This window comes from Enoplosus armatus, chromosome 8 (genome assembly GCF_043641665.1).
Source record: "Enoplosus armatus isolate fEnoArm2 chromosome 8, fEnoArm2.hap1, whole genome shotgun sequence".
In the NCBI taxonomy this organism is placed as follows: Eukaryota; Metazoa; Chordata; class Actinopteri; order Centrarchiformes; family Enoplosidae; genus Enoplosus; species Enoplosus armatus.
The window spans coordinates 22856763-22883841 of record NC_092187.1 but is presented as its reverse complement, the minus strand read 5'-3'; the positions used below and the strand labels follow the sequence as shown (position 1 = coordinate 22883841).

The window sequence follows — 27079 nt, the reverse complement described above, 5'->3', positions numbered from 1 at the left end:
TTAACGTTTTGAATGCAAATACACAAGTCACGTGTCACACCAATAAGGAAATGGCACTCATTTGCATAACCTATGTGGCACCTCGGTTGCCATAGTTACAGCAAGTGAAAACACGACGACGTCATGGCAGGTCGAGACGAAGCTAACTGTGTTGTAGCGTAACTCTATTTTTTTTTTTTCTTCCCCCCTTTAGTGTTTGCCCACAAGTTGTTTCCAAAATGTCAGCAGCTCCTGTCCACAGGGTGTCGTTCGGCAGCTCTCAGGAGAGGAGACTCTTTCCCCGGCATTATGCACCGGACCGGCTGGGAAACCAAATGTCACGACAGGAAGCGCCACATGTCGGCCCCGGCTGCTATGACAACCATGAGGTTTGTGGAGGTTTGGTGACGGATTGACGCGTCTTTGATACAGAAATCAGTGTGTTTCAAACCATATTCTGCTGGTCGTTTGCTGTGTGCTCATTGTACGACAAAAGGCTTAAATCTTTCCTTTTCCTTTCACAGTTTGGCACCATACTTTATGACTCACAGAGGACCCCGGGGAGTAAGAGAGGATACGCTCTCTCTGCGAGGACAGCAGCTCGCTTTCCGCCCTGCAGCAAGGTACATGACACACATTGACCTCAGGTGAGTTACCTGTTGTGTCAACCGTGTACTGAGAGCACATTTCAGAAGCTAGTGTTGGTTTATTTTACTCATGAAGTTCAGTTTATTTGTCACAAGGAGAGCTCCTCAGCATGCTGTATGATATATCTCTGGCCCTGAAAAGGTGCTTGGTGCTCCAGCTTCCAGCTTTTTAAACTGAAACCTTTTAACAGGAAGCCTGCATTCAAAAACCTTACTTAAATAAAAATATCTAAGTATTATCAGCAAGATGTACTTAAAGTATCAAAAGTAAAAGTACTCATTGTGCAGTAGAATTGTCCCTGTCAAGTGTTTTGCTGGATTAATATTACTGCTGCATTAATGTGTATGTTGCATTTTACTGCTGTAGATGTTTAAGGTTGTGCAGCAATGCATCATAGTCTAGAAGATCATCATGTTTGTAGCGTCGCTGTCCAGGGAGAGCCACGAGTCTTTAAAGCTTTTCATGAGCTCTGAAAAACAGCCCTGTTTTCAGCTTTGTGGCATTTTCCAGCCAATCCAAGATTGGTTTTAAATAGTTTATTTATTTTAAGAAGTAGGAGAATTTTCACTTAATCCGTCAGTTTATCAGAAACATTCAAATTCAAAATCACCAAATTTGGCGATACATGCTTTTCACTGGACAGGAAGGGTATGTATAAATATATATAAATATGGAGAAAAAGTTGCATACAATGGAAATACTCAAGTACAAATTTGAGGTACTTGTACTTTACTTAAGTACAGTACTTGAGTAAATGGACGTAGTTCCTTTCCACCACTGTCAGGCAGGGAGGGTCTGTAGAAGGGGTATTTCCGGCATTTTTGGAGCTTGACCCATAGTACATACTAGTACATACTAGGTACTAAAACTCAGGACATCTCAGCCACTACTGCTTTGATTTGAACATTATTTTTTTCACAATTTCTGTCAGCAGAAAGTGACCCCTTCCCCACAACAATACCAGCAGGATCAAAGCCAGTCCAGAGTCCCCCCTCCTGGGAAAAGACCTTTCAACTCAACCACACAGAGGTTTAAAAGCATGTCATGTTCAGCTGAGGACAGCCCAGGGTGAGAGACGCACAGACACGCAGCTTTATAATGTAACAGTGCCAAAGAGAGCTGACAGATGTTTATTCTGTGATACAGCCCGGGGACCTACGCTCACGACGCAGTGACTAACAGGAAAGTGAGCTGGCCGATGTGCTTTGGGAGTCCAGACTGGTCCAGACTGCCTCAGCTGGAGAAGAAGTCTCTCAGGGTGAAGGTGGGTGAAGCAAGCCCCATTCTGTGAATTTGGCCAATTGAAGGTTTTGACCCCAAAATGTAAAACAAACACAAAATGGCACCCGGTTCATACAGTACATGCAAACCCATGTCCATTTTCAAGCTAAAACCGGGGATACAAGATTTAAACAGTGAGGACATTACAGCTTAATGTTTATATCATTTTTTGAACGTAGCTTAGCTTAGCATAAAGACTGGAAACAGGGGGAAACGGCTAGCCAGGCGCAGTCATTTCAAAGGTAACGAAATCTCTTAATAGCACATAATTAAACACATCTCGTTCATTTAATCCAAACATTTTATGGGGGGGTTATGTGCTGGACTGTTTCTTGGCCAGGTGCAGTGACTTCCAGCGAAAACATATAAAAACACAGGGTCGTCCTGCAAAAAGTTGAACCTGGTTCAACCTGCTGGACCACAATGTGACGTAATCCGGCGAGGCGCTGCGTTGGCCAATCACACATTGTTAAATTACTTTGTAACGACGTATTTCTACTGTTTGCCTCGCAATCAAAGTTGTGGTGAAAGATAAAATGATCACTGAGTTGTAAAATCCTGTCTCAGAGAATTATAAATCTCTGCAATGTTTCGGCATCTGACAACACCTCAAACTCTCACCGGTTCCTGAAACAACACGTCCACACAAATACAGCTCCTTCATTGTTTTAGCGCAGGACTGTTTTCCATAACAACGCCCGCCCGAGTTTCTGCTCGACAGATGTTTTTTTTTTCCTTTGGACAGAGCCAGGCAAGCTGCCGCCACAGATATAAGAGTGGTCCTTATAGAGCTCTGTACTTAACCCACAGACATGAGAGTGGTATCAATCTTCTTAACTCTCAGCAAGAAAGCAAAGCGTATTCCCAAAATGTCGTACTATTCCTTTTAAAGAGTTTGATGTGCTGATAGAAAAGCAGTTCCAACAGTGCTCCTGACCTCTCCTGAATCCTGGACAAAATTACACAGCTGCTGCTAAACAAATATAGGATTTTTATTTGATGGGACAACTTCATAATGTGTCGTTATATGGAGCAACGCCTGACTCTTCTTTTTTTTTTTTCTTCAGCTAAACAGCGAGAAGGAGTTCCTGAAGCACAGGAGCAGAGTGGCCTACCTGAGTTTGTACTATTAACTCTGCAGCTGACGGATGAAAACCCATCATGACACTGATATGACATGGTGCCTTTATCATATTATGTTCCTGGACTTTTATTGTCAACAAAACAATTTACTGGACTGAAACTGTTCTGATTTAAAAAAAAAGAAACATATATTTCTTTATTCACAAAATGACTGTATTCCTGTTTGCTTTGTATGTTTCACTATGATGTTGCTTACAAAGTGATGTTACGCACATTTTAAACAAAGTGAGTGCTTGCTGGAAAAATGACAACACAACATAACAAGTTATCTTCAATAGAAGTCATTATACAAAAAGCCAGCAGCAGTACTGATCCCAGCATTGAGGAAAAGCAGTCGCTGGTCCCGGGTCAACACCGGGCGCCCCTCCCTGAGGAGGGAATCACCGACTGGCCTGCTGAAAGCACCAACCACTGTGGCAAACATGAGTCTGTTGGTTCAGGTGGGTCCGGACTCATTTCTTCCTCCTCACTTTTGGTTTCTTGACCGGTCGGAGGTACGGATTGTCGATCACGTTGTCCTCGCTGGCCTTTGCAGAGGGGACGACGCCGCTCGGAGGAAGCATGGAGTTCTCTTTGTCAGCCCCTGGATCATCCTGAATGAGGGAAACAGAGGAAAAAGATGGAAGTGAGCAATAGTTGTAGTAGACTCTGCCATACATCACACTTCACATTTAAAGGAATGTTTGACAATGGACAAAGGAATGTCAAAAGCTCTATTATAAACATCTACAGTAGGGTTGAGTGCCAGGAATTTGGAATAGTATTTCAAGGTAATTTGTACCAAATCCTGCTTCCAGTTCTGAGGAAAATTACCCGCAGGAACAGGATTTTTAGCATTTGTGCGTGTGTGTGGTTTTGTACTGGACATTCACATGTACTTGAACAAAGACGCCTTCTCAAAACCTCACTGATGTAACCAGAACAAATCCAACCTTGAAATGCTGTTGTGGTAATAAAACTGGATCTGCCTTTCAGCTAATCTGAGAGGGATTTTCGTTCTTTTCTTTTAACCAGTAATAACCATACACTCCTCTGTAACCACTCAGACATCATTTAAACTGGTGACGTTATGTAGGATATGTAAAAAACAGAACAAAACAATTCTGTATGGTTGGCAGTGTGCTGTTTTTGTAGAATTTTCTGTTTTGCTGAAAATATACAAAAAATCAAAACCACATATAATGTATGTAAGATAATTATACCAGAACATTTGAATAGCTGTAATTTTACGATGAAATATCCCGAGCTCTCTGGATAAAATGTAATTTATGGTAAGAAGTCCCGGGAATCCCAGGGAAACAGTGGTACATTCCCAGGACGTAATACTTTAAATCACGGGAACTCAAGAGGCCCTGATGGTAGGAAAACACAGACTATATGAGACACTGGGCAAGTTCCAGTAGTGAAGACTTACAGTGATGATGTTTCCTGCTGTGTTCTCGCTGTCTGTCTGGTCGTCCTGCTCAGAGGAGTCTGTCTCCTCCAGAGTCTGCAATTCCAGCTCTGAGGGCAGGAGGGCGCTGAGATATGGGATGGTACTCGGTCGAGCTGCGATCACTGACAACACAATCACAGGGACTTACAGTATGCTTTCTGTTGCACAACAGACATGCACACAAAATACAGCAGACACGTCTTGTTTGAATACTTGACTTTTGAAATGCAGGTCTGCTGGGTAGAATCACTCACATGGGAAGGCAGTGATGTCGTCTTTGAAGAGGCTCTCAGTTTCTCCGGTCTTGGCCATGAAGCGTGTGAGCGCTCGCTCCACGTCTCTCTTCTGACTCGCGGCCTTCTCTCTCACTACTTGGTAGTCCGACACAGGCTCTCTGAACGTCTGAGCGCAGAAAGGAAAACACACACTTCACTTTCTGAATTGTATATGTCACAGATAATAAAGGCCTTGCAGCTTGATGAGCGCAGTGATGAAACTGAAGGGTGTTTCCATGTCATTACGGAAGAACCAACATTAATGGATTATATTTTATCTTCATATACAGTATTACATTATTTCAGGATCTCTATTATGACCAAGAAAAGTTCTGACTCACGGGTGTTTTGATGTAGGTGTGAGGGTCAGGGAACTCTGGGAAGTGGCAGGGGATGTGAGCCGGATGTGTGCGTTTCTGTCCGGCTGACAGTGCTTTGGGGGTCAAAGGCGCGTTCGTCACTGGAGCTGAAATTCAGAAAATCCAAACACAAAGAAAAAGTTCACAGCTATGTCAAGAAGGTCATTTTTCAGTAATCACATTAGAATCAATGTAGAAAGGGAGACAGAGCGCCCACTTACGGGCAGTTATAACCATCCTCTGTGATCTCTTGGCATACACAGGAAGGGTGTCGGCATTGAAACCTGCAGTGACACAAACAGATTAACTGATGTCCTCCGTTTTACGTTGTGTTAATGATATATAATTCAGATGTTGGTGTCCTCCAGTACTTACCCATTTCAATGAGTGTGACCACTGTATCCGACAGGGTCGGCACGCTTCTGGCTGTGTGCTCACAATACGCTTTCGCACACCGACCTATTTCAGTTATATCTGAAACAAGGACAAAACATTGTGGTTTAGAAAAGTATCTGCGGCTATAACGAATGAATGGGTCATTGCAGGAATAATCAACAAATGCAATTGGTAATTTTTTGAATCATTACAATAATAGGTGAAAGTACACAAAGCTGCTACAAATTGTACAGCAACTCAAAGGCATGCACTACTCCTACCCTGGTACTCTGTAATTGCAGATACCTGAACTCAATGTATCTGCCATTACAGAATACCAATCTAGTACCAGTGTTCTCTTTGTTGCACCTAAAATAAGATAATCCTTTATTAATCCCTCAGCGGGGAAACTTGCATTGTTCCAGCAGCATACAGGATAGTGCAATAGAGACGTAAGTAGAAAATCAAGATATAATAAACAATAAAACAACAGACTGTTATAAAAAAAAAAAACTAACTAAAAAAACAACCGTGGCTAATGTGGCTCTGTCTTTTGTTTTAATAAGATGTAACGTCAATCCTGATTTTCTGAACCTAAAAAACATTACACCCATCTTTTAAAAACACCACCCTGATGAAGGCAAGTTAGTCGAAAACATTTGGTGAATAAAGCATGCTGTCCTTTTTATACGCTAAAATATTCAGCTATGCAGCTCTGAGGAAAACGAACATCATCAGTGGGTGGAGGCTCTACTACACATACAGCTCTGCATCATCTCGGTGAGCGTCTCCACCGCTGCCTTCTCCGCGCTCTCGAAGCCACACTCTGTCAGGAGGGCACTGACAACAACCTGCAGGGTGCGGCGTCGGGCCAGGTGGTAGTTCTCTGCTGGGCTGGAAGCTGCTTTACCACCACTCCCCCGCTGAAAGACATACATGAAATAACAGATATAATATGTATATCGGAAACATGATGATCCCCATGCCTCATCACAGAATGAAAGATACAAATTTACAAATTGAGTGCGAAGGTACGAAGCCAGAATCTAAAAACATGAACACAGTATCACCAGTTAATGAAGGCTTGACTCACTGGAGTACAAGTACACATTAACAGGTGTTACAGAAATGACATACCAATTTATTATGCATTGCATGGTATTCACATTGTTAGCAGATAAACGCGGTTATTGAGTCTGTACAGAACTCAATAAACGACGTGCAAATGTAGCTATATACTAAATTAGCTAACATTTGTCAGAAAGGGATACATTAATTCATTAGCATTTGCAGACAACTATAACTAAAGCTATATAAACGGTGACGTAACTAACCGTATGCTCTGTGACGAAGTACAGCAGGTTCATACTGGTTTCAAGAGTTGTTGTTTTAAGTTATTAATCCTTGTTAAGACACATTCAGCGCAGACGCCTCTCTTCCTACTGCCTGATCTGACTGACTGCTAGCTTAACCGTCAGCCTGGCTAACGTTAGCTCCTGATGACAGTAGTATAAAAAAATAAATTATTTTACCCCTCCTGCATTCAGTGAACCTCCCGATGCCACCGCGGGATCCGCCATCTTTAATTATTTGGACTCAACTCGTTGGATTAATCTAATTTAACTGACAAACAACTGTATTTGTCCAACGGCCGTTTAGCCGCCGTTAGTAAACACGGTGTGAATTTATGTCGTCGTTTCCGTCACCCAAACCGGATGTTGAAATCAACCCACAGTATGTTTACTGCCCTCTAGTGTTCACATGGAGAATTACAACTACTTTTTTTTATGTTTTTATTATTTTTTTATCGTGTCAATCCAGTTTTAATTTTTTTTTTCTCACTGAATATACAGACGGGGCAATTTAAAGAAAAAAAAAACCTGAATAAAAGAGTGGAGAAACATATCAAATGCAGATGCTTTCGTGCACCAGGGTTCACTGAATGGTTTGTTGAATATGAAAATTATGTGAATACAACTGATCTGGATGTGTGGATGCCTTTCCTCTCATTAGTAACATGGGGAAAGAGTGGCAATGTTAGTGTACTAAGCATACATTTGTCACACAGATATTAAATTCATCAAATGTGCCATGGTTAAATGGCCCCTCAAACTTACTCTTCTCTTAATTTAGAAATGTATTTCATGTCCTTATAAATACATCTATTTGTGATCTATCTATCTGTCATGTACATGGGGCTATATCACTGTAACATCATGACCTGGATCAGTTACTACCTGAAAAATAGCTTTATTAGAGTGCAAAATGAATCCCACACATTCCATTTTTCACATCCACAAGTATCTGCTGCCCAGCAGCCAGACATCACTGTACCCTGCAGCTTTCAGTGTATCTACCCATCTCATTTTGTTTTACCAGTCAACAGTGTTTAACCAAATCTGAAATAAAAGAACGAGTACAAAGTGACCAATTCAACATGGTGATTTAATTTACCACCGTTACCATCAACAGTGCAAGTGTCATGTCCATTTTCATCAGGAGGGGAGGGTTTCTTTAAGAAGCATATAAGCGGTTGGACGAGCTTCTCCGCCCAGCGGTCACCAGATGTTTGGCTTTGGACTCGATCGCTGCCGTCTCCAGCACGTCCACAACTTCAGGGCCAACCAAGGTAGTGTGTGACTTCAACACCTGCTTCTTCTTCTTCTTCTCCATGATCTGCTCTACTGGTGTGTCCTCAAACGTCTCCTGCTCCACAAATGGCAGGAGAACCGTTTCCACCAGTCCACCAACCACTCCGAGCATCGCCAGAGTGGAGCCGAGCATGTAGATCTTCAGCATGCCCCGGCTGGGCCTCTGGTGTAGCATCTCCTTAGCAAATGGGATGATCTCGCCAATGGTTTCCATATTGTGTTTGAGTGATCTGTTGAAGGATAAGGAGAAATGTTTTGTTAAAGAAAATTGTCCAATAAACCTGTTGAATGTGCTGAAAACAAAGTACTTTGTATAAACTGAAGTCAGTCCTTCTACTATAAAGATAAAATGCTGTTTTTGGCAGATACTCACTTTGAAGCACAGCCCAATCTCTGGGTGTTAGGCCCGGTCAGGTATTCGCAGGCAGAGAGACAACGGCAGATCCTGCAATTTAAGTACAAGTGGAGCCAGATCAACTCCCACAGTGGCGGCAAAATGCATATTCATGAGGCTGCTGCTCACACTTTTTGGAGATTAGGGCCTGTTTTGGGTAAAAGGGCAAGTGTATCCAGGACAAGATGTCAAGCAAATAGTCCCAGTAGGTGAAACCGCGCATGTGACATCACATGAGGTCCGTGTGTTAGGCAGCAGATACAGTGACGCAACGTAATGTAATGTTAATCTCAAAAAGACCTCTAACCATGCTGCGATCCAACGCACAGAATGAGCATAAATCATATAAACACTGTCACTGAACATTGAACAACGTGAGTGGTTGGTTCGTGTTGCGTGGCCTGTTAGCATAAACATTGATCCTCATCAGGAGAGCTTGAATAGCGTCCAATCACAGTATGTGACACTGTGGAGAGCCAGTCCCATTTATTGGCTGGAAGACATTGTTTGACAACTGTATGGTTACATATAGAATACCCCTTATTGAACGCTGAGAGATAAGGTTCAATAGAGTCGCCCGAATCATGCAGTCCTGAGCTGCTCCTGCTCATGTCCACTGTCTGGCCGTGGAGCTGACAATGAAGCAGTGAGAGATTGCGGGGGTTATCGTTTCTGTGTGTGTGTGTGTGTGTGTGTGTGTGTGTGTGTGTGTGTGTGTCTTCGTCTGAAACGCTGCCCTTTGACCCCATCCCCTCAGTGCAGGGGAGGAGGGAGTGAAGTCAGGCAAGTGAGTTGTGAAATGTGTCTGATCTTTGTCACAGAGAGACATGTGTCATTAGCTCTCAGTGAAAATGACAACCGGCCAACAACACGAGACGTCTGCATGTTGGTTCAGCATCTGCACACCAGATGATGATGATGATGATGATGATGATGGACGCTCGGCACCATGATATGTAATCCAGTTTGATTTTCTCGTCAACCATTGGATGGATTGCTGTGACCTTTGGTACACACATTCATGGTCCCCTCAGGATGAATTGTAATAAGTTTGGTGATCCCCTGACCTTTCATGTAGCGCCACCATCTGGTCAATTTTGTCCTATGCTTTGATTTACCTGCAAAACTCATGATGTTCCCATCAGCCTCAGCTTTACTTTGTGTTTACTGCTAATTAGCTAATGTTAGCATGCTAACATGCTAAACTAACATAATGGTAAACATTATACTTGTTAGCATTGTCATTGTGAGCATGTTAGCACGCTCAGCGAGCGGAGTTGTAGACCCTCAGTCTCATTCATCTGTTTTATTCATTGTTTTTCACCAACAGAGCCTCAAAATGAGGAGAGGCACAAAGGTTCAAAAACATATTAACAATATTAAAACAACGATCATATGCATGTATTTTCTTCTAAATGTCCATTACGTATTTTTATTGCAATATCTCTGTAATTGCAAAATATTTAAAAAAAATAAGAAAGTACACACTTTTAACACAAATCAAAACAAAACAAAACAAAAACTCTCCGCACAGCTCATGGTGCAATTACTGTTTTGGTGGTTTATTGATCAACATTTGAACTTTTTAACTCAGCACTGATGAAATCTGGTTAAATTCAAGAACAACCTTTTCCCCCGTCAGTTGTGAAGTGCAGATTTTCCACAAACGTTGCTTTTAATATCACGATGATTACACTGTCAGTAATGTTCTTATTTGAGCTGGTTCGGATTCTGGGCATTTATGTTTGCTTGCCTCTGCTGGGAAAAGTTTGAGACTGTTTGGAGACCTTTGCCCCATATTTCTGACTGCTTCTGCTTGAATGGACAGTCTGTCTCTACTCTGGACTTCACCAAGTCAACCATGTTGTGGTTGGGGGGTGAGGAGGGTTTATGGTGTGTATAGATGTGAAAACTCTTTCAACAGGAGGTCAGGGGAGAAAAGGGTAAGTATACACTGGGTGTGTAAGTATAAAAATCAAAGGGAATGACACACACATGACACACCATCTTAGAAAAGGCTGACCAGTGCTTACAGTAAAATGCAGGACACAGAGAATTGAATATGACACTAAAATATATGTCTATTAAGGCAGCATACACTTCAGAACATTGGAGAGGACTTCCAGATTCATATGTTTTGATAAAAGCTGCAACTTAAAGTTTGAACTTGGTTGCAAGGACGGGTTTTGTATCTGCTGGCTTACTGTAATTTACTTTGGCTGAAACCTGCTGCTCTTAAGACACCGCGCCTGTTAATCCTGGCTGCGTCTGAAGCGCTGATGTGTCATCTAATCTGCTGCAGAAGTACAGCCTGGTAATTGGTTTGGAGGTTAGTTTAATTAGGGATACCCGTCCGGTCACACAATCAGGTAAAAGGACTTATTTCTTAAAAAAATTTTGTTTTGATTTCTCTGTTAAATTAGCAAAGAACCTACAAAAGTAGTTTCAGGTAAAAAACTGAAAAAAGAAAAATAAATATTTAAAAAATATAAATAAAATGTAAAAATAATTTATCATTATGACTCAACATAAACATTCATGCTTATGTTTCAATTTGTTAGAAGATGACAATTTATAACGTAATTTTTTAAGCCATTTCTGTCTTTACTGTAGGTATTTGTTTCCACCCTTCTTTTAATCTGCTTGTTCCTTCTCCTGGGGGAGGTGTTTCCTCACTGAGCCAATGTGCAGTTATACTACATTTTCTTGATGTAAGAAAAAGAATATTTAATTAATATGAACATCTAAAACATTCAGCGATTACTCAACAGTCTGCAGTCGTGGGATTCCTTTGCAAAAATAATATTTATAAAAAGAAAAACCTCCAGTCCAAACGTGTGTCAGTCAGTGACCAAAGACATGATAATAGTTTTAGTCTTATTTTCCATCATTCTGATCTAGGCTTGAAAATATCTGTTTTCCTTTTCTAACTTTCCATTTATCTGTCCAAATATTTGCATGAGTAACGGTGACATGTATGGACATTCGTATACATTTCATTCTACGTTTCATTCTCAAAGTGTTCTCCGAGCTCAGATTCCCATTTATTTGTCATTTTAAAGTACTGTCTTGTGTCACAGTGGCAACAACTCGATGTGAATTTGCTACTGATTTACTATCAATTACTCTGTTCTATCTTTCAATTATATATTTTTCAAAGATTGGCGTTGATTTATTTTTCCATGAAGAGAGAAACAGAAAAGAGGAGACAAACAAAGTGGCAGCAAAACGAATGCAGATTCTGTACAGGCTTTATTTATGAGTTCACAGGGATTTCAGCACAAAACATAGACTAGATCAAAATCTGATGAATGCATCAATACAAAGCCACAAAGAGCAAAGAGAGTGTGCAGAATCAACCACTTACAGTAAGTGGAGAAACTTCTATTACAGTGAATATAAATGACATTTTATATTCCAGCAGGTTGATGTGAGAGCTATACGTTGGCAAGTTATGGATATACTTGTGGCATTTACACTGTTAATGATCCGTCAGTTTGAACGTATATCATGTTTGCGTTTGTTTTTTCTTAACTCATGTCAGTATAGCTCTCTTTATTTCTTTTTTTTTTAAGTTTTTATTCTTTTTTTAAGAAGGAAGCACATACTTTAGAAAAAATAAAACAGAATAATAAACATCATCATAAATATCACAAGGAAGGTAACAAAAATAAGAGATACCTTTACCAGAATAGATCATACATGTATGGCTTATTTGTAGCAGTAAGCATGCAGTTTTTCCATATAATCTATTGTGTTTACAAATGCAGGCTGGCTAAAGGATAATATGTTAGACATGAAGAAGTACAATAATCTCTCTTGCATTGTGTGTATTTTCTTAAACAACATCTAACCGTAATAAACCTGGACACTAAGTGCTCTGATGAGTTCAGCTCTCCCTGACCAAAAACCAGGAAGTGTGATATAAAGCCTTGATGACATCAGAGGTCTGGGACCGCTTCACTACAAACGAGCTGGACACCTGGACTCAGGTGAGCCCACCACACCCCCCCTCTGAGAGGGACAATACTGTCTGAGCTGTCCTGTTTAACTGAAGTCTACCCCGTGTGTCTGAGTTAAAGTGAGTTAAAGTGAGTCTTGTGCGTCCGAGTGTGTGTGTGTGTGTGTGTGTGTGTGTGTGTGTGGTTGTCGGGAAGCTTCATAGGCACTCTTTCCATAATAAAAATGTCCCACTGACTGCGTGGACCTCGCAGACCTCTAGGGTCCGCCAGAGGATCAACCGCTTCTCATTCTCAGTAGTGGGGGGGGGACCCGCCGACACAAAACAGCTGCATGCTGAGTCAGCACAGCAACACTGACCTGCAGAGGGCAGAAACACACTGAGGGTGAGACACACACACTAGATGGTTCGTTTATGTCTCATACATATGTTGACATACAGTCTATTGACAAACAAACAATGGAAAAGTCTTACAAAACATCTATTAAACGTTTATTTGCTGCTTATAAATGTGTGTAATTGAAAGCACTTTGTACACTTGTTTAATAAATTACTTATTATTATATTATTATAAATTATTATTACTAGTACTACAGTGTATTTGATAGGGCTGGACAATTAATCAAAATATTATCGAAATTGCAATATAGTCAAGTGCAACATCCAAATCGCAGGAGCTGCAATTTTATCAAGGTCAAATGTGCCACAACATACTATTATAAATAATAAATGATAAATTATTATGAATAATAAATGAAGTGTTGTGGTGCTACAGAGATGCCCCGACCGACGTAAGGGAAAAATGCTTGTTTGGAACAGACCCCAGCAAAAATCACATCATCACTATTTTTATATGTTTTTTGAGAGAAAATGAACACAGTATGGTTTTTATTTGTATATTGCTCAGCCCCAGTATTTGATTATAATATGCAAATGCTTTACTTGAACCTACCAAGTTAAATGCTCCTTCGTCCAAGTAAACTTCATGCAGCCTTCACATGACTGAGCAAACTCCAGTCTGCACCGTCTTGCCATTGCGGTTTTTACCGTACCTGAAAGCAAAAGAGGAAACGTTCCATCATGCGTCAGTCTTGCTGCGATATCAGAAATAATACATTCACGACATCAGATGAAGTTTCCACACACCCGTTCAGGTTGGCGGGCTCTGAGTGGTAGACGTGCTTGCCCTGCTCAGCTATAGAGGGTGCGTGGTGTGCAGGACCCTGACTCTGACTGGCCTTCAGCGGGTGGTAATGGCTCTTCGGCTCGATGTGGCTCATGGGCAGGGACATGTGATTCGTCCCGGGTGCTTTCCCGTCGATCTCCGCCACCTTGGGGTCAAGCTTGTCTGGGTCGCGATGCTTGAGGTTTTTCTTTGGGGAGGACACGTCGATCACCTTGATGTCCGGGATGCTGGCCTGCCTCAGGACCAGCTCCGAGTGGGCCAGCTGCAGCTTCTTCATGTGGTTGATGGCCACAGCAGCGTTAAAGGCTTGCTGTGAAGTGAACATAGACAAGAGGTTCAAGAAGAGATCTGAGAGCCATAAAGACGACACTTAGCTCCCGCTCAACCAAAGCTGAACAGTCAGTAGATTGTCCAGACAATTAGATTCAAGTTTTTTTAATGAAAGTTTTGGAGTAATTTTCTGCGGCTCAACAATCAGGTGCACTTTGGTTCCCCTGACAGTAAAAGCCCTACATCAGCCGTCAGTGGCCTTGATTACAGAACAATATCTTATTAAACTGTCCTTAATCAGGGAGGATTTAGGTAGGGACCCGATTAATCTACTATAAACTGCAGGTCCTTAATGAGCTTATCACATCAAAGCCAAGAAATCAGCGAGGACTGACCTTCCACTTGGTCTTGGCGAAGTTCTTCTGGATCTGAACGCTGACGGAATAGTAGATGTCCTGGCTCCGGGCCGTCTTTCCAATAATCCTGGAAAACAGATGACGAAACAGAGCGCTTACATTTATTTCAAGGTAGAGGTTAATCCTGAACCAATCTGTGTGACCTCACAGTGTCCTACGACCTGAACTTCATACCTATTTCTTTCATGAATGTGAGTTTGTAGAGTCACTAAAATGTTATAAATCTAAGCATTATAATACATTTTGGTTCACTGTCCATTTCTTGCATCATAACCAATATTTGTATCAAAATCCTCCCATGATGAAGGCTGACACTCACCAGGGGTGTCTGAGCGCTTGGTCAGTGGAGTAGCGCATGCTGGGGTTCTTCTGCATCATGTTACGGATGAAATCTTTAGCTGCGGATTAAAAGACGACGCACACATTAGTATCTCTGTATGGTGGAATAAAGTATCTGCTTAGCAAGCTATACAATGTGTCTGCGCTAATGCTCAGTGTAACTACCAGATTCAGAGATGTCATCCCAGAAGGGCGAGTCGAACTCATACTGCGCCTTCATGATCTTGGAGAACAGCCTTGTCTCACTTTCTTCATAAAAAGGGGGGTATCCACAGAGTCTGCAACATAAGCATTTATCATTGTTCAATGCTCCACCATAAGGTGCATGTGCAGGTGAACAGTATGTATAGTAGATGCTCACTAGGTGGTGCTATGGCTCAATGCCTGCCTCATTATTCTGTATTTAGGTAACTGTGTCATGCTAAACACATATATGACCAGCAGCGTCTACTGATGTGTGCACACGTGGCTTTATACTTACAAGATGTAGGTGATAACTCCAATAGACCAGCAGTCCACTGCCTTGCTGTAGGGCTTCTGTGCCAAAACCTCAGGAGCTGAAAGTGAGGGAATAATGTCAAGGCTAAGCCGGTGGACACAGGCTTAAATATTGCATATTGTCTGTACTGTCTTAGTGTTTCGCCCCTGTGTGTCTTGTATTTCTCTGACCCACTTCAGCCCCTCACTCTGTACGCGTCTACACATCATTCATTAGACAGACGTGTTTCCTTACCTACGTATCCTGGGGTGCCACAGGCTGTCGACATGATGTCGTTGTCTACCATCTTGGAGAGGCCAAAATCACTGATCATGATCTTGGAGGTCTCCTCCTGACTGTAGTACAGGATGTTCTCTGGCTGCACGGGGACAAACAGAGAGGGGAAGAAGTGTTACTTCATCTGTGGCAGAACAACTTCTTAAATAATAGTACCACTGCTGGAAATGGAGCTGTACCATTAAAAGTAAAAGCCTTGCAGTAAAAATTCTATCAAAGTACGAGTACAGACTTATTCATGAGATTTGAACTTACAGGAGTAGTTCGAAAAGTTTGGTAAATACGCTTTTTTTTTTTGCAGAGTTAGATGAGATGAACAATATCGCTCTCATGTCTGTCCAATAAATATGAAGCTGCAGCCAGCAGACGGTTAGCTTAGCTTAGCATTAAGAATGGAAACAATTAGCCTGGCTCTGTACAAAGCTAACAAAATCCAAGAAAGTTGCTGCTCCTGGCCAACAAATAAAATGTTGTTTTTTGTACAGACTAAACAAACGAGATATGGCATGTTATGCTAAGCTAAGCTAACCGTCTGCTAGCTCTTGCATATTGAATGTACAGATATGACCACTCTCATATTCCTCTTCTCTTCCTCGGCATGAGAGGCAATAAGCATATTTCCTAAAATGTCAAACTATTTCTTTAAGCATTGAAAGTGAAAGTTATCATTCTGACGAACTGTCATATTTAGATATAATGTCATTTCATAAAGTGTTTTAATAGCCTGGTGATTGATGGGTGGATTGTAATAGGTGGTTTGTTGGTGGTGAAGCTCCATAAATTAGTAGGTGATTTAAATTCTGAGAATGCATAATCTTTTTTATATATTTTGTATATTATTCTAACAAAGCAGCAACTTAAACATCAGATAAATAAAAAGCAATCAAATCTTTTTAACACTCTACTTTTGTCCTTAAGAACTAAACACTAGTCCTTCAGCCTATACAAATGGATGGTTTTGTTATATTATCTGATACCTTGAGGTCACGATGCACTATGCCGTTTTGGTGCAGGTAGCTAACGGCCTGCAGCACCTGCTGGATCACGCTGCTGGCATCCTTCTCTGAGTACACCCCCCGGTCCAGTATACGGTCGAAGAGCTCACCGCCTGAAACGCTGGTAAGAAGACACCACTACCATCACAATTTGATCTGAAATATCATTTTAATCAGCTAACCTGCTCTTTTAAATAACAACAGAACAAATAGAAAAACTCACAGCTGCATGACAAGATAGTAATGGGTCCGACTTTCATAGAAATCCTCCATCCCCACCACATTCTCGTGTTGGATTCTGTTCAGGAAAATAACAAGGTGCTTTCATTATGACATAATCCCACAACATAATTCACACATTTTCAACATAAACAACAGCCAGAAGAGAAAGTCGATCCATGCGATTACTTCCCACGCTGACTCAGCGAGAGAATATGAAATGAAAGTTGTTAATTACCTTCTTAACACAGCGATCTCATTCTCCAGATTGAGGTCTCTTTTCTGTTTCTTCTTCACACACTTCATGGCAGACATCTTCCCCGTCTTCTTCTCCTTCACCATGTACACCTCGGAGAACGCCCCCCTGTTCAATAACACACAAACACATTGTGTATGAGTTCGTGATGATACATGAAAACGGGGATCTGGGATAGCTCTTACTTTCATTTGTCTATTTTGTTTATACGTCTAATGTGACAAATGTGATAGTTTTTTAGGAGAGATTATTCACTTGCAGGGCTTCAAATACATGAAAATCTTTAGGATTCAGAGTGTGGTAATGTGAGTCCCATTTGACTGTACGGGTTTATGATAAACTAATAGTTTGACATTTTAGGAAATACACTTATTCCCCTTGTTGCCGACAGTTACGTGAAAAGAGCGATATCACTCTCATTTATATCCGTTCAATACGAAGCTGAGGCAAGGTTAGCTTAGCTTAGCATAAAGACTGGAAACAAGGGGAAACAGCTAGCCTGGATCCATACAAAAAGCAAAAGTGTAAAAACAAAATGTCAACAAAACAAACAAAACGTCTCCTGTTGTGTAAGTATGTATAATTACTATGGATTCTATAGTTTCATCACGTCACTGAGATAGAAACGGCCTCAGTTTCTAGGAGAACGTCGGAATTAAAATCAACACACGGCAGGAATAGCAATATCAAGGGGTTCAATTAGGATCTAGTAAAGATCTCTGTGGCTTAACTATTAACATGTCAGAGGCTTATTGTTCAGCCCGGTGCTGCTCATGCTATCTTCAGCGCTGTCTGGGAATAGTTGTTCCACCAGGTGGATTAGGCCCTTTATCCCTGACGCAATGGAAAACAGTGGCGGGGCTGAGGGCTCCCGGCGCAAAGGTCAGAAACTGAGCATGTGCGGCAGGGATCCTCGGGAACAACAAGCTCCCACTTAGGGACAGGTCAGGTCACAGACAGGTGTCAAGGGCTGTGGGCAGACATGGGATATCATTACCCTGCCCTGTGTCTGTAAGGCAATAACACTGATCCTGAAGGAGGAAGGAATGTACTCCAATGAAGCTCGACACACGCGCCTGCCGGAGGATCTGAGTGCCTTCAATAGTATTTATTTAACAGCACAATGTTTTGTTTCAGTTTTATCTCCCATTTTGCATGTTTTCTAATAACTGTATTGTGTCACATTTAGAAAGTGATGTTGCAAATGCCTGTCACACACACTCACACACACACACACACACACACACTGCTTAATGCCGGCTCAGGGAGGCAGACAGGAACAAGCTGCCCCCACAACATCATCGCATCACTTCACATCCCATCGCTCAGCTGATTTCTCCTTGGTTACCAGAGCTCATTTTCTTCCTAGGATCTCCTTGAAGCTTATTGAGACTCTCAAGAGAAATCATCAATCAAGCCCCGCAGATGACTGTCACACAGAATCCTTTTTTCTTTTTCTTTTTTTTTTTACAATAAAGACAAAGGGCAATCAGAAATCACTTGAGTGTGTAACTTCACAAGCTTAAAAGTCAGAAATGAGACATTCTGGGAGCTACTTTCACCCCTGAAGAGACTGCGTCCTGATTGCCAGGAAATCATTAGGATGTTGTTTACACTACGTGTGATGAGGGCCAGTGGGAAAGGCTGTGTTTGGTTTTCCATGCAATCTCCTGTCCCCTCTGGATTCACCTCCTTTTGTTGTGATGGAAGACAGGAAGAAGAAAAAAAAGGAAATCGTATACCTGAGAATGTGCAAAACAGCTCAGAGGGGTCACTCTGTCGACACCTTCGACAGAACAATAACAGTAACCCTTCAATGTGCCTTTTGGTTCCTTGTCTTTAATTATTTTGCAAACTGCAGAGCATCGATCTGTCTTGAAATTGATTAATTGTTGACATGTCTTTGCCCACTTCTCCATAAAGCTCCCGGACTTGTTTTTCAAAGTGTTTGGGGAAATAAAAAGTAATTGCTGAAAACGAATTGGACCCCGTATTAGATCCTGTCCGGTACTCAGGAGGGTCCCTCGCCTCCTTCACAGTCCAATCACCGCTGATGTGTTCATGTGAAACCTCTCGGCAGCCTCCTCGGCCCTCAGCGCGGATACGCTCTGTTTTCCAGCAACACGCTGACGTCACTCGGGCAGCGCTCTGAAGTACTCGCACCTTTATTTACTGTTGGCTTGGCCTCCGATCTGCTGTCCTGCAGCCACTCGCTAAACACTCAAGAGTGCGGGAACACCTGCTGGTTATCAATGCTGACCTCACAGAAATTAGGCCAGCACAGGAGACTGTTAACTGAGTGTGTGCACAGTACACAGACGCATGCTTCGAGGTTATTATCTAAAAAGACTTCAACATCAACACCTCCTTGCTTTTAGGGCTGCAACTAACTAACATTTTCATTGCTGAAATGTCGGAAAATAGTGAAAGATGCCCATCAGAATTTCCTAAAGATGTTATCAAATGTCTTGTTTAGTGCGACCAGCAATCAAAAACCCAAAGTTTATCACTTCATTATCACATTAGACAAAGAGAAGCAGCGAATCTTACTGCTGAGAAGGTGGAGCTTTTGTTTTAAAGACTTATCTAAATGATTAATGTATTATCATAACAGGTTAGTAGTTTTCATTATTTTTATGTGCAGCTTTCTAATCAGATTTTTGTATTTTCTGCTCTTTTTGGGAGAGTATAGTATCACAATTCAACAAGACTTTAGAGAAAATGATTTAATGTGGGAAAATGAATGTTTAGTTGTGTGCTTTTTTGTGAATGAACTGACCTCACAGCCAGACGCCACCAGGACAGTCAGACTAACTGACCCTCTAACAGCGTCTTGTTGTCTAAGCCCTCAGTAAAGTAGGCCTCCCCACGTCAATCCAATCAAACCAGTAATCTGTCCTCTGACTCCAACAGCACGTTGAGGGTCTATAATCACGGCATGTCCACAGCAAGTCAAGACAAAGTTTCACTGTGCTTGTTTTTTTGTTTTTTTACTTTACTTGCCCTCAATATCGGTAAATAAACAAAACATCCAGCGATGCAAAATATTCCCAGGGGAACATAGAAATACAGGAAGTGCAGTACAGTATCTACAAAAACTGGACAGGAAACTAAAGCTTGTCAGCTCAATAAATATTAAAGTTTCTGGAATGAATCAATACTTTTGATGTCAATAAATCTTACATAGAGCAAAATGTACTTACGATCCCAACTCCTCCATGATGTCAAAAACCTCCTGGATGTTTTCGGTGTTCTTCTTCCACACATGGTCGGCCTCTTGGCGGCCCATGTCTGCAGACGCTTCTACAGGGATTTCTTTCGGAATGAAGGAGAAAGAAAAGGCTTAAGGATAGATGTCAACACCAGAGTTCCACAATGCACTGCAATAATCCCGTCTCAGTGTCCAGACTCCCTCATCCTCATAATCATAAACAGCAAAATCCTCTGGGATTATTGAAGACAGGTATGAGACAGAAGGTATGAAGGTTGGTGTGTCTGCCGCGCTGCTCAGACCGTCTGCAGGAGTCTTTGTCTGGCAGACAAAAGGTTAGCGCACTAATCTGCACGGTGCTCGGTGTCCTGTATCAGGGTCAGACGAGACTGTGTGATACTGCAAGGACTCAAACAAGGAGGGAAGTAAGAGGAGTCTGTTGCCTTGATGTTTCTGCATTTGTCAGAAAGGAAAAGAGGCTCCCTGCAGCACTCTGATCATCGCACAGTGATGCCAAGTTCTTATGTAAAGCAAACTACTTGTCTTTGCTTGAATAACGAATAATCTACAGGGATTAGAAAGTCAGGAAGAATGACTTATCCAATAAAACTGAAGGTACTGAGAAGGATTAGGAGCACTTTAAATGAGCAAGTCACCCACTTTGGTTTCCTGCCCTCGTTTCTCTTATATAAGGGATTAGTAACTCTTGATCTGGCGACCTGACCTCGTCACAGGTATAAATACTGTACAGTATATATATATATATATATAAACCTCGAACAAATAACTGTAAATGCAGAATAAACAACAACAACAACACACAGTACAGGCACATAGGAATGTATGAGCAACAGATGAGGAAGAAAAACCAGATTGAGTTTTTGGATCAATCCCACGCTCATCCTCATCAACTCAAGTATCTGTGTGTGTAACACAATACACTGAAGGCATTGAACGTATCTCCGCACTCCACACACCATTTATTCCCCCGCAGTGGTTATATTTCTGCTGTGGTGTCACTCAGCGGAGCAGGTCAGAACATGCAGGAGATCTCCGGTGCGGACGATATGTCCAACACCGCGGTCCACACCTGCAGCAGCGATCCACATTTCTACACGAGTCCTGCTCTTCCCTGCTGGGTTCTTTTTTAATTTATTTTTTTACACCGTGACTCAAAGATAATAACAGCTGCAAACTGCGTGACAGCTCGTGCAGCCTCTCTGCTCTCAGATGCCACCGGCAGCACCGAGCTGCGGCATCCGCGGGAAGATCTCTCTGCGGCAAAAAGGCAACTGATCAGACATTCAGATCAAGCCTGAACCGCGCAGCTCTGATCGAAACACCAGCAAGTGTGGACGCACAGAAGACGACTCACTCAAAACTGCTCGAATTACGCACAGAATACAAATTATGTAGACTGACGAACGCTGGCCCTCTACCTGAGTCTTGTTCGGGGGGAAAACAACAGTCCCCAAACTGCAGCTCTCCAGATGGAACAACAGTAGTTTGAGTGATCTACTTGTGAAGAAGATGTTCGTTCAGCAGCTGACTGACTGAGACTTACCGAGAGACTGTGCGCTGTCGGGGCTCCGCTCTGACTCTCCTGCGCGCTGCTCACCGACGTCTGGACAGATTACTTTGTCTGGGACTTCACAAATACCTGTTGTCAAATCAGAGATTACATCCATGGAGAGAGCCGAGGGGAGGGGCCGACTCGGTCTCCCCGGTGCTCATTGAGACTCAAGACGTCAGCTCAAGCTGCAGCATCATTCGTCCTCCACAGGTTCACAGGAAACGGCGCGCCGTGCGCAGAAATGAGCAGCTTTTCTTCTCCCCCCCAAAAAAACACGCACGATCCATTGAAAACAGCTCATTCCCCGTGCACGCGCAGGTACGCGCACACGCACATCAGCTGTGCAGGCAGCAGTGACAGAAGTGGACTACCATTTTGAAATGCACAACATCAGAGAATGTTGCTTTGACATCAACCCTTTATTAATGCTTTATAGATTAATTGTTATTAATAATCTTAATTCATAGTTACATCAAATCATTTTATGGGACTTTCTATCTGTTTCATATTAAAAGGTCTTTTTCTGTTGATGAGTGTCAAAAACACACTTTTAATCTACTCTGATCCAATGCTGTAAAACAACATGAAAACTTCCAACTTAATACGAATGGAATATTTTTATAGGCACCGTGATAAATAATGAACTAATGATTTACAGATCAATCAATAATAAGCTTGTGAAAAATCCCTTTTGATGGTGTTTATCATTTCTGTTTGGTAATAAATGCTGTTGTAACGCAGTAATGAACATTCACAGTTTCATTTTACTTACCAGTAAGCCATCAGGTTTATATGTTTAAGTATTAATAAGTCATTAATAAAGCGTACTCATAGTAATAAGTCATATCTACAGTTGTAAATGTACCACAGTAGGCAGCTGACCAAACAGACAAAGCAGTTGTCATGCTGGAGGAGGATAAACACCATCTAGAGAGATTTCTCATAATCTGGCAACACAAAAGATTCTCCTATTAACAGTTTATTAATGACCTGTAAAGCAGTGGTAATTTATGTATTAACCTCCTAAGACCCAAGCTCTATCTTAATAAATCTATCTTGCTATTTGGGCTTATTGGGACCTGATAAGTATAAAAACTAAGCATCATCTGTTGACATGATGTGGTTCTGCATACGGGGACAATTTTGAATTTCCATATAAGCAGAATTAAGTATTATAATATAACCCAAAATGTGATGTCCACGCATGTGGATGCCAGGTCCTAGGAGGTTAAGAAGGCCATTTGTTCCATCCATGTCTCATTAGAGAGTGCTACAGATTACAGTCTCAGGAAATGTATTTGGAAACTTGTTTTCATATTTCACCTGGGCCCCAGACTGTGATCAGGCTCTAAGTATGCTGCGCGACACCGTGGTCTTCAGAGGCAACCTTTAACAGGCTTATGGATTAATCTGCATCAGGTGCTCATTTCACCTGCCGCACAAACAGCCACATACAGCAGGCTGTGACAGGTCCCGTTGACAACACAGTTGGCCGTCTTTGCTCTTGTGTTTACTGCAAACAGAGGACAAGGACACATAACAAGTCTGCTTGTGCCGTGCAAAATAAATTATCCACAAATACCTCTAATCAAAAGGCACAGCTTCTGCCACGCAGGCACGTCTTTCAGATACATAAAAACACGTTGTGTTTGGATTTGATCTGCCATCAAAGGCTTCAGTGTTGACCATGTCTGCCAGGACCCAGTTCACAGCCTCAACATGCAGACCTACCTGAGTTTTAGGCATGTGCTGTAAATAGAGAGACAGAATATCAATAGCTTGACTGGCTCATCTTGTTGTCATGGATACCGGTTCAGGAGGTTGTCACGGTCATCCTCCATTTCAGGTGGGGTTTTTTTTTTTTATGTTTTTTTTTTGTAAAACCAGAATGAGTTTTCCAATCAGGAGAGGAGGCATCAGGCCGGCAGGAAACAGCAGCTGCTGTAATGTTGAACAGCCGCTGGGTCACAGTTATTACAGGCTGTGATCACAGGGCGGCACGACTGCTGCTCAAAGAACTGCACATATGCTGTACCCCCTGAGATTAAATATATACAATGATATGAATGTAAAAATCAGTATTCAGCATTTTGTTTTTTGTGCGGAGGATATTTCCCGTCTTCCTCACACTGTTTACACTTTAAACCCTCAACAGATTTGAGGTGTAGGAATTACACATTTTAATTTAGGCACGACTACATACAGTACCTTTAACACTCAAAAGGTAAACGTCACATTTGGTGCTTTGAAAGGCCTGAAGAGTGGGCAACATGGCTAAAATCTTCTGACGCAGTATATGTGATTTTATATCCTGCCATCAATAAATATCGTCATGTAGTAACATTTTCTCGTGGATAAAATAACCACAAATATCTGTTTATCTATATGGCTAATCCAGCGAATGAAAGACCTGACAAATCAAGGTGCATCATTCATTTCCATAAAGCTGTTTTGCCCTCAATGACCTCATACACCCAGAGACATTACAGGGATGGATACCGATCTATAAACTGTGTCGTCATAGTGTCCATTATCGATCATTAATCTTGTAAATACAAAGTTGCTGAGGGGGCATTGCTCAAAATACCTGTGATAGATCAGCAGTCCACACGCGTTTGCATTCAGTTAAGTTGGACTCTGTAGACTGTAATTCAAAGAGTTCAGTTTCTCAGGTTCATGCAACATTTATAATGATTTAGGTAATCAAAGGTAATAAAATTGCGATATATCACAATATTGCGATACTCAGCATATCGCAAAATGTTTAAAATCCCACGATCATCGTATCGTGACTTAGGTATCGCCCCCCCCAGACCTGGTGTCAGATTTGGTTTTTTATAAACCACTCTGAACAGCTGTCTCATTACTGACTGGAGAAATGGAAAATAAACTGTGTGTTGAAGTTTCACTCAGTAATAAAGTTTATAACACGTGTTTGACGACAGGCTCCAAAACATCAGTCTGATTCGAATATATTACATCTTATATCACAAGCAGTGTAGAGGCAACATGGAGGCAGCCGCATTATCACTCCACTACAGTACTGAGGTACTTGTACTTTACTTGAGTATTTCCATTTTCTGCTACTTTTTTTTTTACTTCTACTACACCTCATTTCAGAGAGAAATGTTGTACTTTTTACTCCACTTCATTTATCTGACAGCTACTATTTACTTTTATTTAGACTATATAAAAGTGGCACTATTTAGATTTTACATAAAACAATAGAATGAGCTTCTAAAATATGATTCTGGTTATATAGAAAAAATCATTTTTGTCAGTAATTGAGTCATTTAAGCCGTATTTTCTTTTTTAAAAAGAAAGAAAGAAAAACAATGCTAGTTGTAAGAATAGTCTAAACCATTTCCAATGCAAATCAACTTGTATTTTAAGTATTTTCTACAGTATTCTTACTTCAGTGGCAGTTTTGTTTTCACTTGTTTGAAGAAAATCAGGTTGTTAGGACACAAAAATAGACAGAAATGTCTTTAATATTGCTAATTAAATATGTAAAGTAGTGAAAATTAGCTGCACCTCAACCAACTACAACAGTAAAATACTACTTACACATGAATGCATCAGTAATAATATAACCATAATTTAATAAAAGGGACGAGTACTTTTACTTTTGATCATTAACATTCATTTTGCTAATAATACTTTTACTTTTACTCGTAATGGAGTATTTCTACACTGTAGTACTGATACTTTTACTGAAGGATCAGAGTACTTCTTCAGTGTCGTGTCTGTAGAGACTGACGAAGCACTGACACCAGGCCTGACTCGTGTCACCTTACATCACCAGCAAGCTTACAGGAGAAACAGCAGGATCACTTTGAACTTTCTGAGCCCGGCCACTGGGCTTATCCAAGACTCCAGCTTCAGTCAAGTCATTAAAGTGATGTAAAACAAAGCTGCCCATTCTCCAGAGGAAAGAAAACAATTAACACCGCCTCAGGCTCTTCAGATCCATGGCGACTAAATGAATGGTCAATGGGATTACACTAAATGGATAAGGTGAATATTTAAAGCCTTATATAACCTGGTGTGTTACTGAAAAGAGTTCAGAGCTAAAGGGAAGAAGAGTCGTAGAAGACTCATCACATCTACAGACCTTTAAAAAATGTTATCAGGGTTTAAATACACTCAACAAAAAAATCTGCTGTTTTGATAAAGTGTTACATAATTAATTTAAGTGGTGCTAAAAGTGTTTGTTGCTCACATAACCTGAAATTAAAGTTAGTTTGCATGAAACAAGTGACCCATGTGTGAGATCTGAACACAGTCGAGGTTATATAAAGTCATTAATCACCGGTTTCTCTTTGTCAAAGTGTGTTACACAATAAACATATTCATGATCAGGTGGGCAGTGTTGCTGTAAGCATCCACTGTAATTATTCACCTTCATTTCAGAACATCCGGAAGTAGTGCTGCTCATCCTCCACGCAGTGAGACCATAAGGTCCGACAGATGTTTACAGTTAGTCAGCAGACACACATTTGTAAAAGTATAAAGTACAAAAAGTATTTTTACTTCACTCGAGTATTTCCATTTCATGCTACTTTATCCTTCTACTTCACTACGTGTCTGACAGTTAGTTACTTTGCAGATTATATAAAAACATATAATCACCTCATTAAATATGTTTTAATAGATTAAACTACCAAATAGTATGTAAAATAGTTAAGACTAGCTACAACATTAAAATGCCATTTACACATTAACTGCATCAGTATTAATAATCATAATTATAATATATAACACCAAAAGGAGTCATTCTGTTTAATGAGTACTTTAAGTACATTTTGCTGACAATACTTCTGTATGTATTGAACATTTTGAATGCAGGACTTTTTACATTGTGGTATTGCTACTTTTGTAGGAGCCATTTATGTGGTATTATTTTGTTTAGGTAATCTTAATAAGCAGTATTATTGTGGACACACATGCACAGGGTTGTATACATGTATACAGGTAGAGGGAGCGCACACAGTTCTCACCTGACCAGGAACCGTGAAACACACCACAACCTGCGGAATAGGAAAAACTGGTATGTTCATCTTTTGTACAACTACCTCAATAAATAACTAAACTGCAAATAACATCTGAAAATGTTGTCGTATTGGGTCTGTCAAAGATCTCTCATGCCTGTGTAGTAATGGCATTTTAAGTAAAGGACCTGAAAAAGGAGTTTCTCAAGTGTTACTGTCTTCTTAGGTTTACTGGCACTCCAGAGGGACAAGTGTGCACCCTAGAGGTTAGAAGTTAGAACAGCAGGGACATTCAAATCCTTTATATAACTACGCTTGTGTATGTGCCCAAGGTTATAAGATCACCT

General features: G+C 41.2%; 4 protein-coding genes across 4 annotated transcripts; 1 reads left to right on the top strand and 3 right to left on the bottom strand.

Moving 5' to 3' along the window:
* Positions 1-218: 218 nt before the first annotated feature.
* LOC139289115 (ciliary microtubule-associated protein 3) lies at positions 219-3105 on the top strand. Its single transcript, XM_070910632.1, has 5 exons — positions 219-368; positions 504-602; positions 1562-1695; positions 1774-1891; positions 2976-3105. The coding sequence occupies exons 1-5, from the start codon at positions 219-221 to the stop codon at positions 3039-3041; spliced, it is 567 nt and encodes a 188-aa protein (XP_070766733.1). The 3' UTR covers positions 3042-3105.
* On the bottom strand, positions 2917-7132 carry taf8 (TAF8 RNA polymerase II, TATA box binding protein (TBP)-associated factor). The gene is made up of 8 exons (XM_070910631.1): positions 7028-7132; positions 6259-6418; positions 5496-5594; positions 5342-5404; positions 5103-5227; positions 4741-4888; positions 4466-4608; positions 2917-3644 (listed from the first exon to the last, which is right to left on the bottom strand). The coding sequence occupies exons 1-8, from the start codon at positions 7073-7075 to the stop codon at positions 3504-3506; spliced, it is 927 nt and encodes a 308-aa protein (XP_070766732.1). The 5' UTR covers positions 7076-7132; the 3' UTR covers positions 2917-3503.
* Positions 7133-7964: 832 nt separating this feature from the next.
* g0s2 (G0/G1 switch 2) lies at positions 7965-8556 on the bottom strand. Its single transcript, XM_070911058.1, has 2 exons — positions 8520-8556; positions 7965-8376 (listed from the first exon to the last, which is right to left on the bottom strand). Exon 2 carries the CDS (start codon positions 8358-8360, stop codon positions 8010-8012), a length of 351 nt encoding a protein of 116 aa, XP_070767159.1. The 5' UTR covers positions 8361-8376; positions 8520-8556; the 3' UTR covers positions 7965-8009.
* A 3255-nt stretch (positions 8557-11811) lies between these two features.
* Positions 11812-21871, bottom strand: camk1gb (calcium/calmodulin-dependent protein kinase IGb). Its single transcript, XM_070910020.1, has 13 exons — positions 21733-21871; positions 20161-20272; positions 16940-17065; positions 16706-16780; positions 16465-16603; positions 15446-15569; positions 15194-15269; positions 14878-14990; positions 14693-14771; positions 14353-14440; positions 13648-13997; positions 13454-13553; positions 11812-12860 (listed from the first exon to the last, which is right to left on the bottom strand). Exons 1-12 carry the CDS (start codon positions 21854-21856, stop codon positions 13496-13498), a joined length of 1464 nt encoding a protein of 487 aa, XP_070766121.1. The 5' UTR covers positions 21857-21871; the 3' UTR covers positions 11812-12860; positions 13454-13495.
* Between the last annotated feature and the right edge of the window lie 5208 nt (positions 21872-27079).

Excerpts from the sequence above, each read along its gene's own strand:
- LOC139289115 (XM_070910632.1), top strand. The coding sequence starts at position 219 with ATGTCAGCAGCTCCTGTCCACAGGGTGTCGTTCGGCAGCTCTCAGGAG. Across the intron at positions 603-1,561 it reads GCTTTCCGCCCTGCAGCAAG|AAAGTGACCCCTTCCCCACA; the intron begins GTACATGACACA and ends TTCTGTCAGCAG. Across the intron at positions 1,892-2,975 it reads AGAAGTCTCTCAGGGTGAAG|CTAAACAGCGAGAAGGAGTT; the intron begins GTGGGTGAAGCA and ends TTTTTTCTTCAG.
- taf8 (XM_070910631.1), bottom strand. The coding sequence starts at position 7,075 with ATGGCGGATCCCGCGGTGGCATCGGGAGGTTCACTGAATGCAGGAGGG. Across the intron at positions 5,405-5,495 it reads GGTCACACTCATTGAAATGG|GTTTCAATGCCGACACCCTT; the intron begins GTAAGTACTGGA and ends GTGTCACTGCAG. Across the intron at positions 4,889-5,102 it reads ACACCTACATCAAAACACCC|ACGTTCAGAGAGCCTGTGTC; the intron begins GTGAGTCAGAAC and ends TTCTGCGCTCAG.
- g0s2 (XM_070911058.1), bottom strand. The coding sequence starts at position 8,360 with ATGGAAACCATTGGCGAGATCATCCCATTTGCTAAGGAGATGCTACAC.
- camk1gb (XM_070910020.1), bottom strand. The coding sequence starts at position 21,856 with ATGGATGTAATCTCTGATTTGACAACAGGTATTTGTGAAGTCCCAGAC. Across the intron at positions 16,781-16,939 it reads GAGATCGCTGTGTTAAGAAG|AATCCAACACGAGAATGTGG; the intron begins GTAATTAACAAC and ends TTTCCTGAACAG. Across the intron at positions 14,441-14,692 it reads CAAGCGCTCAGACACCCCTG|GATTATTGGAAAGACGGCCC; the intron begins GTGAGTGTCAGC and ends TCTGTTTTCCAG.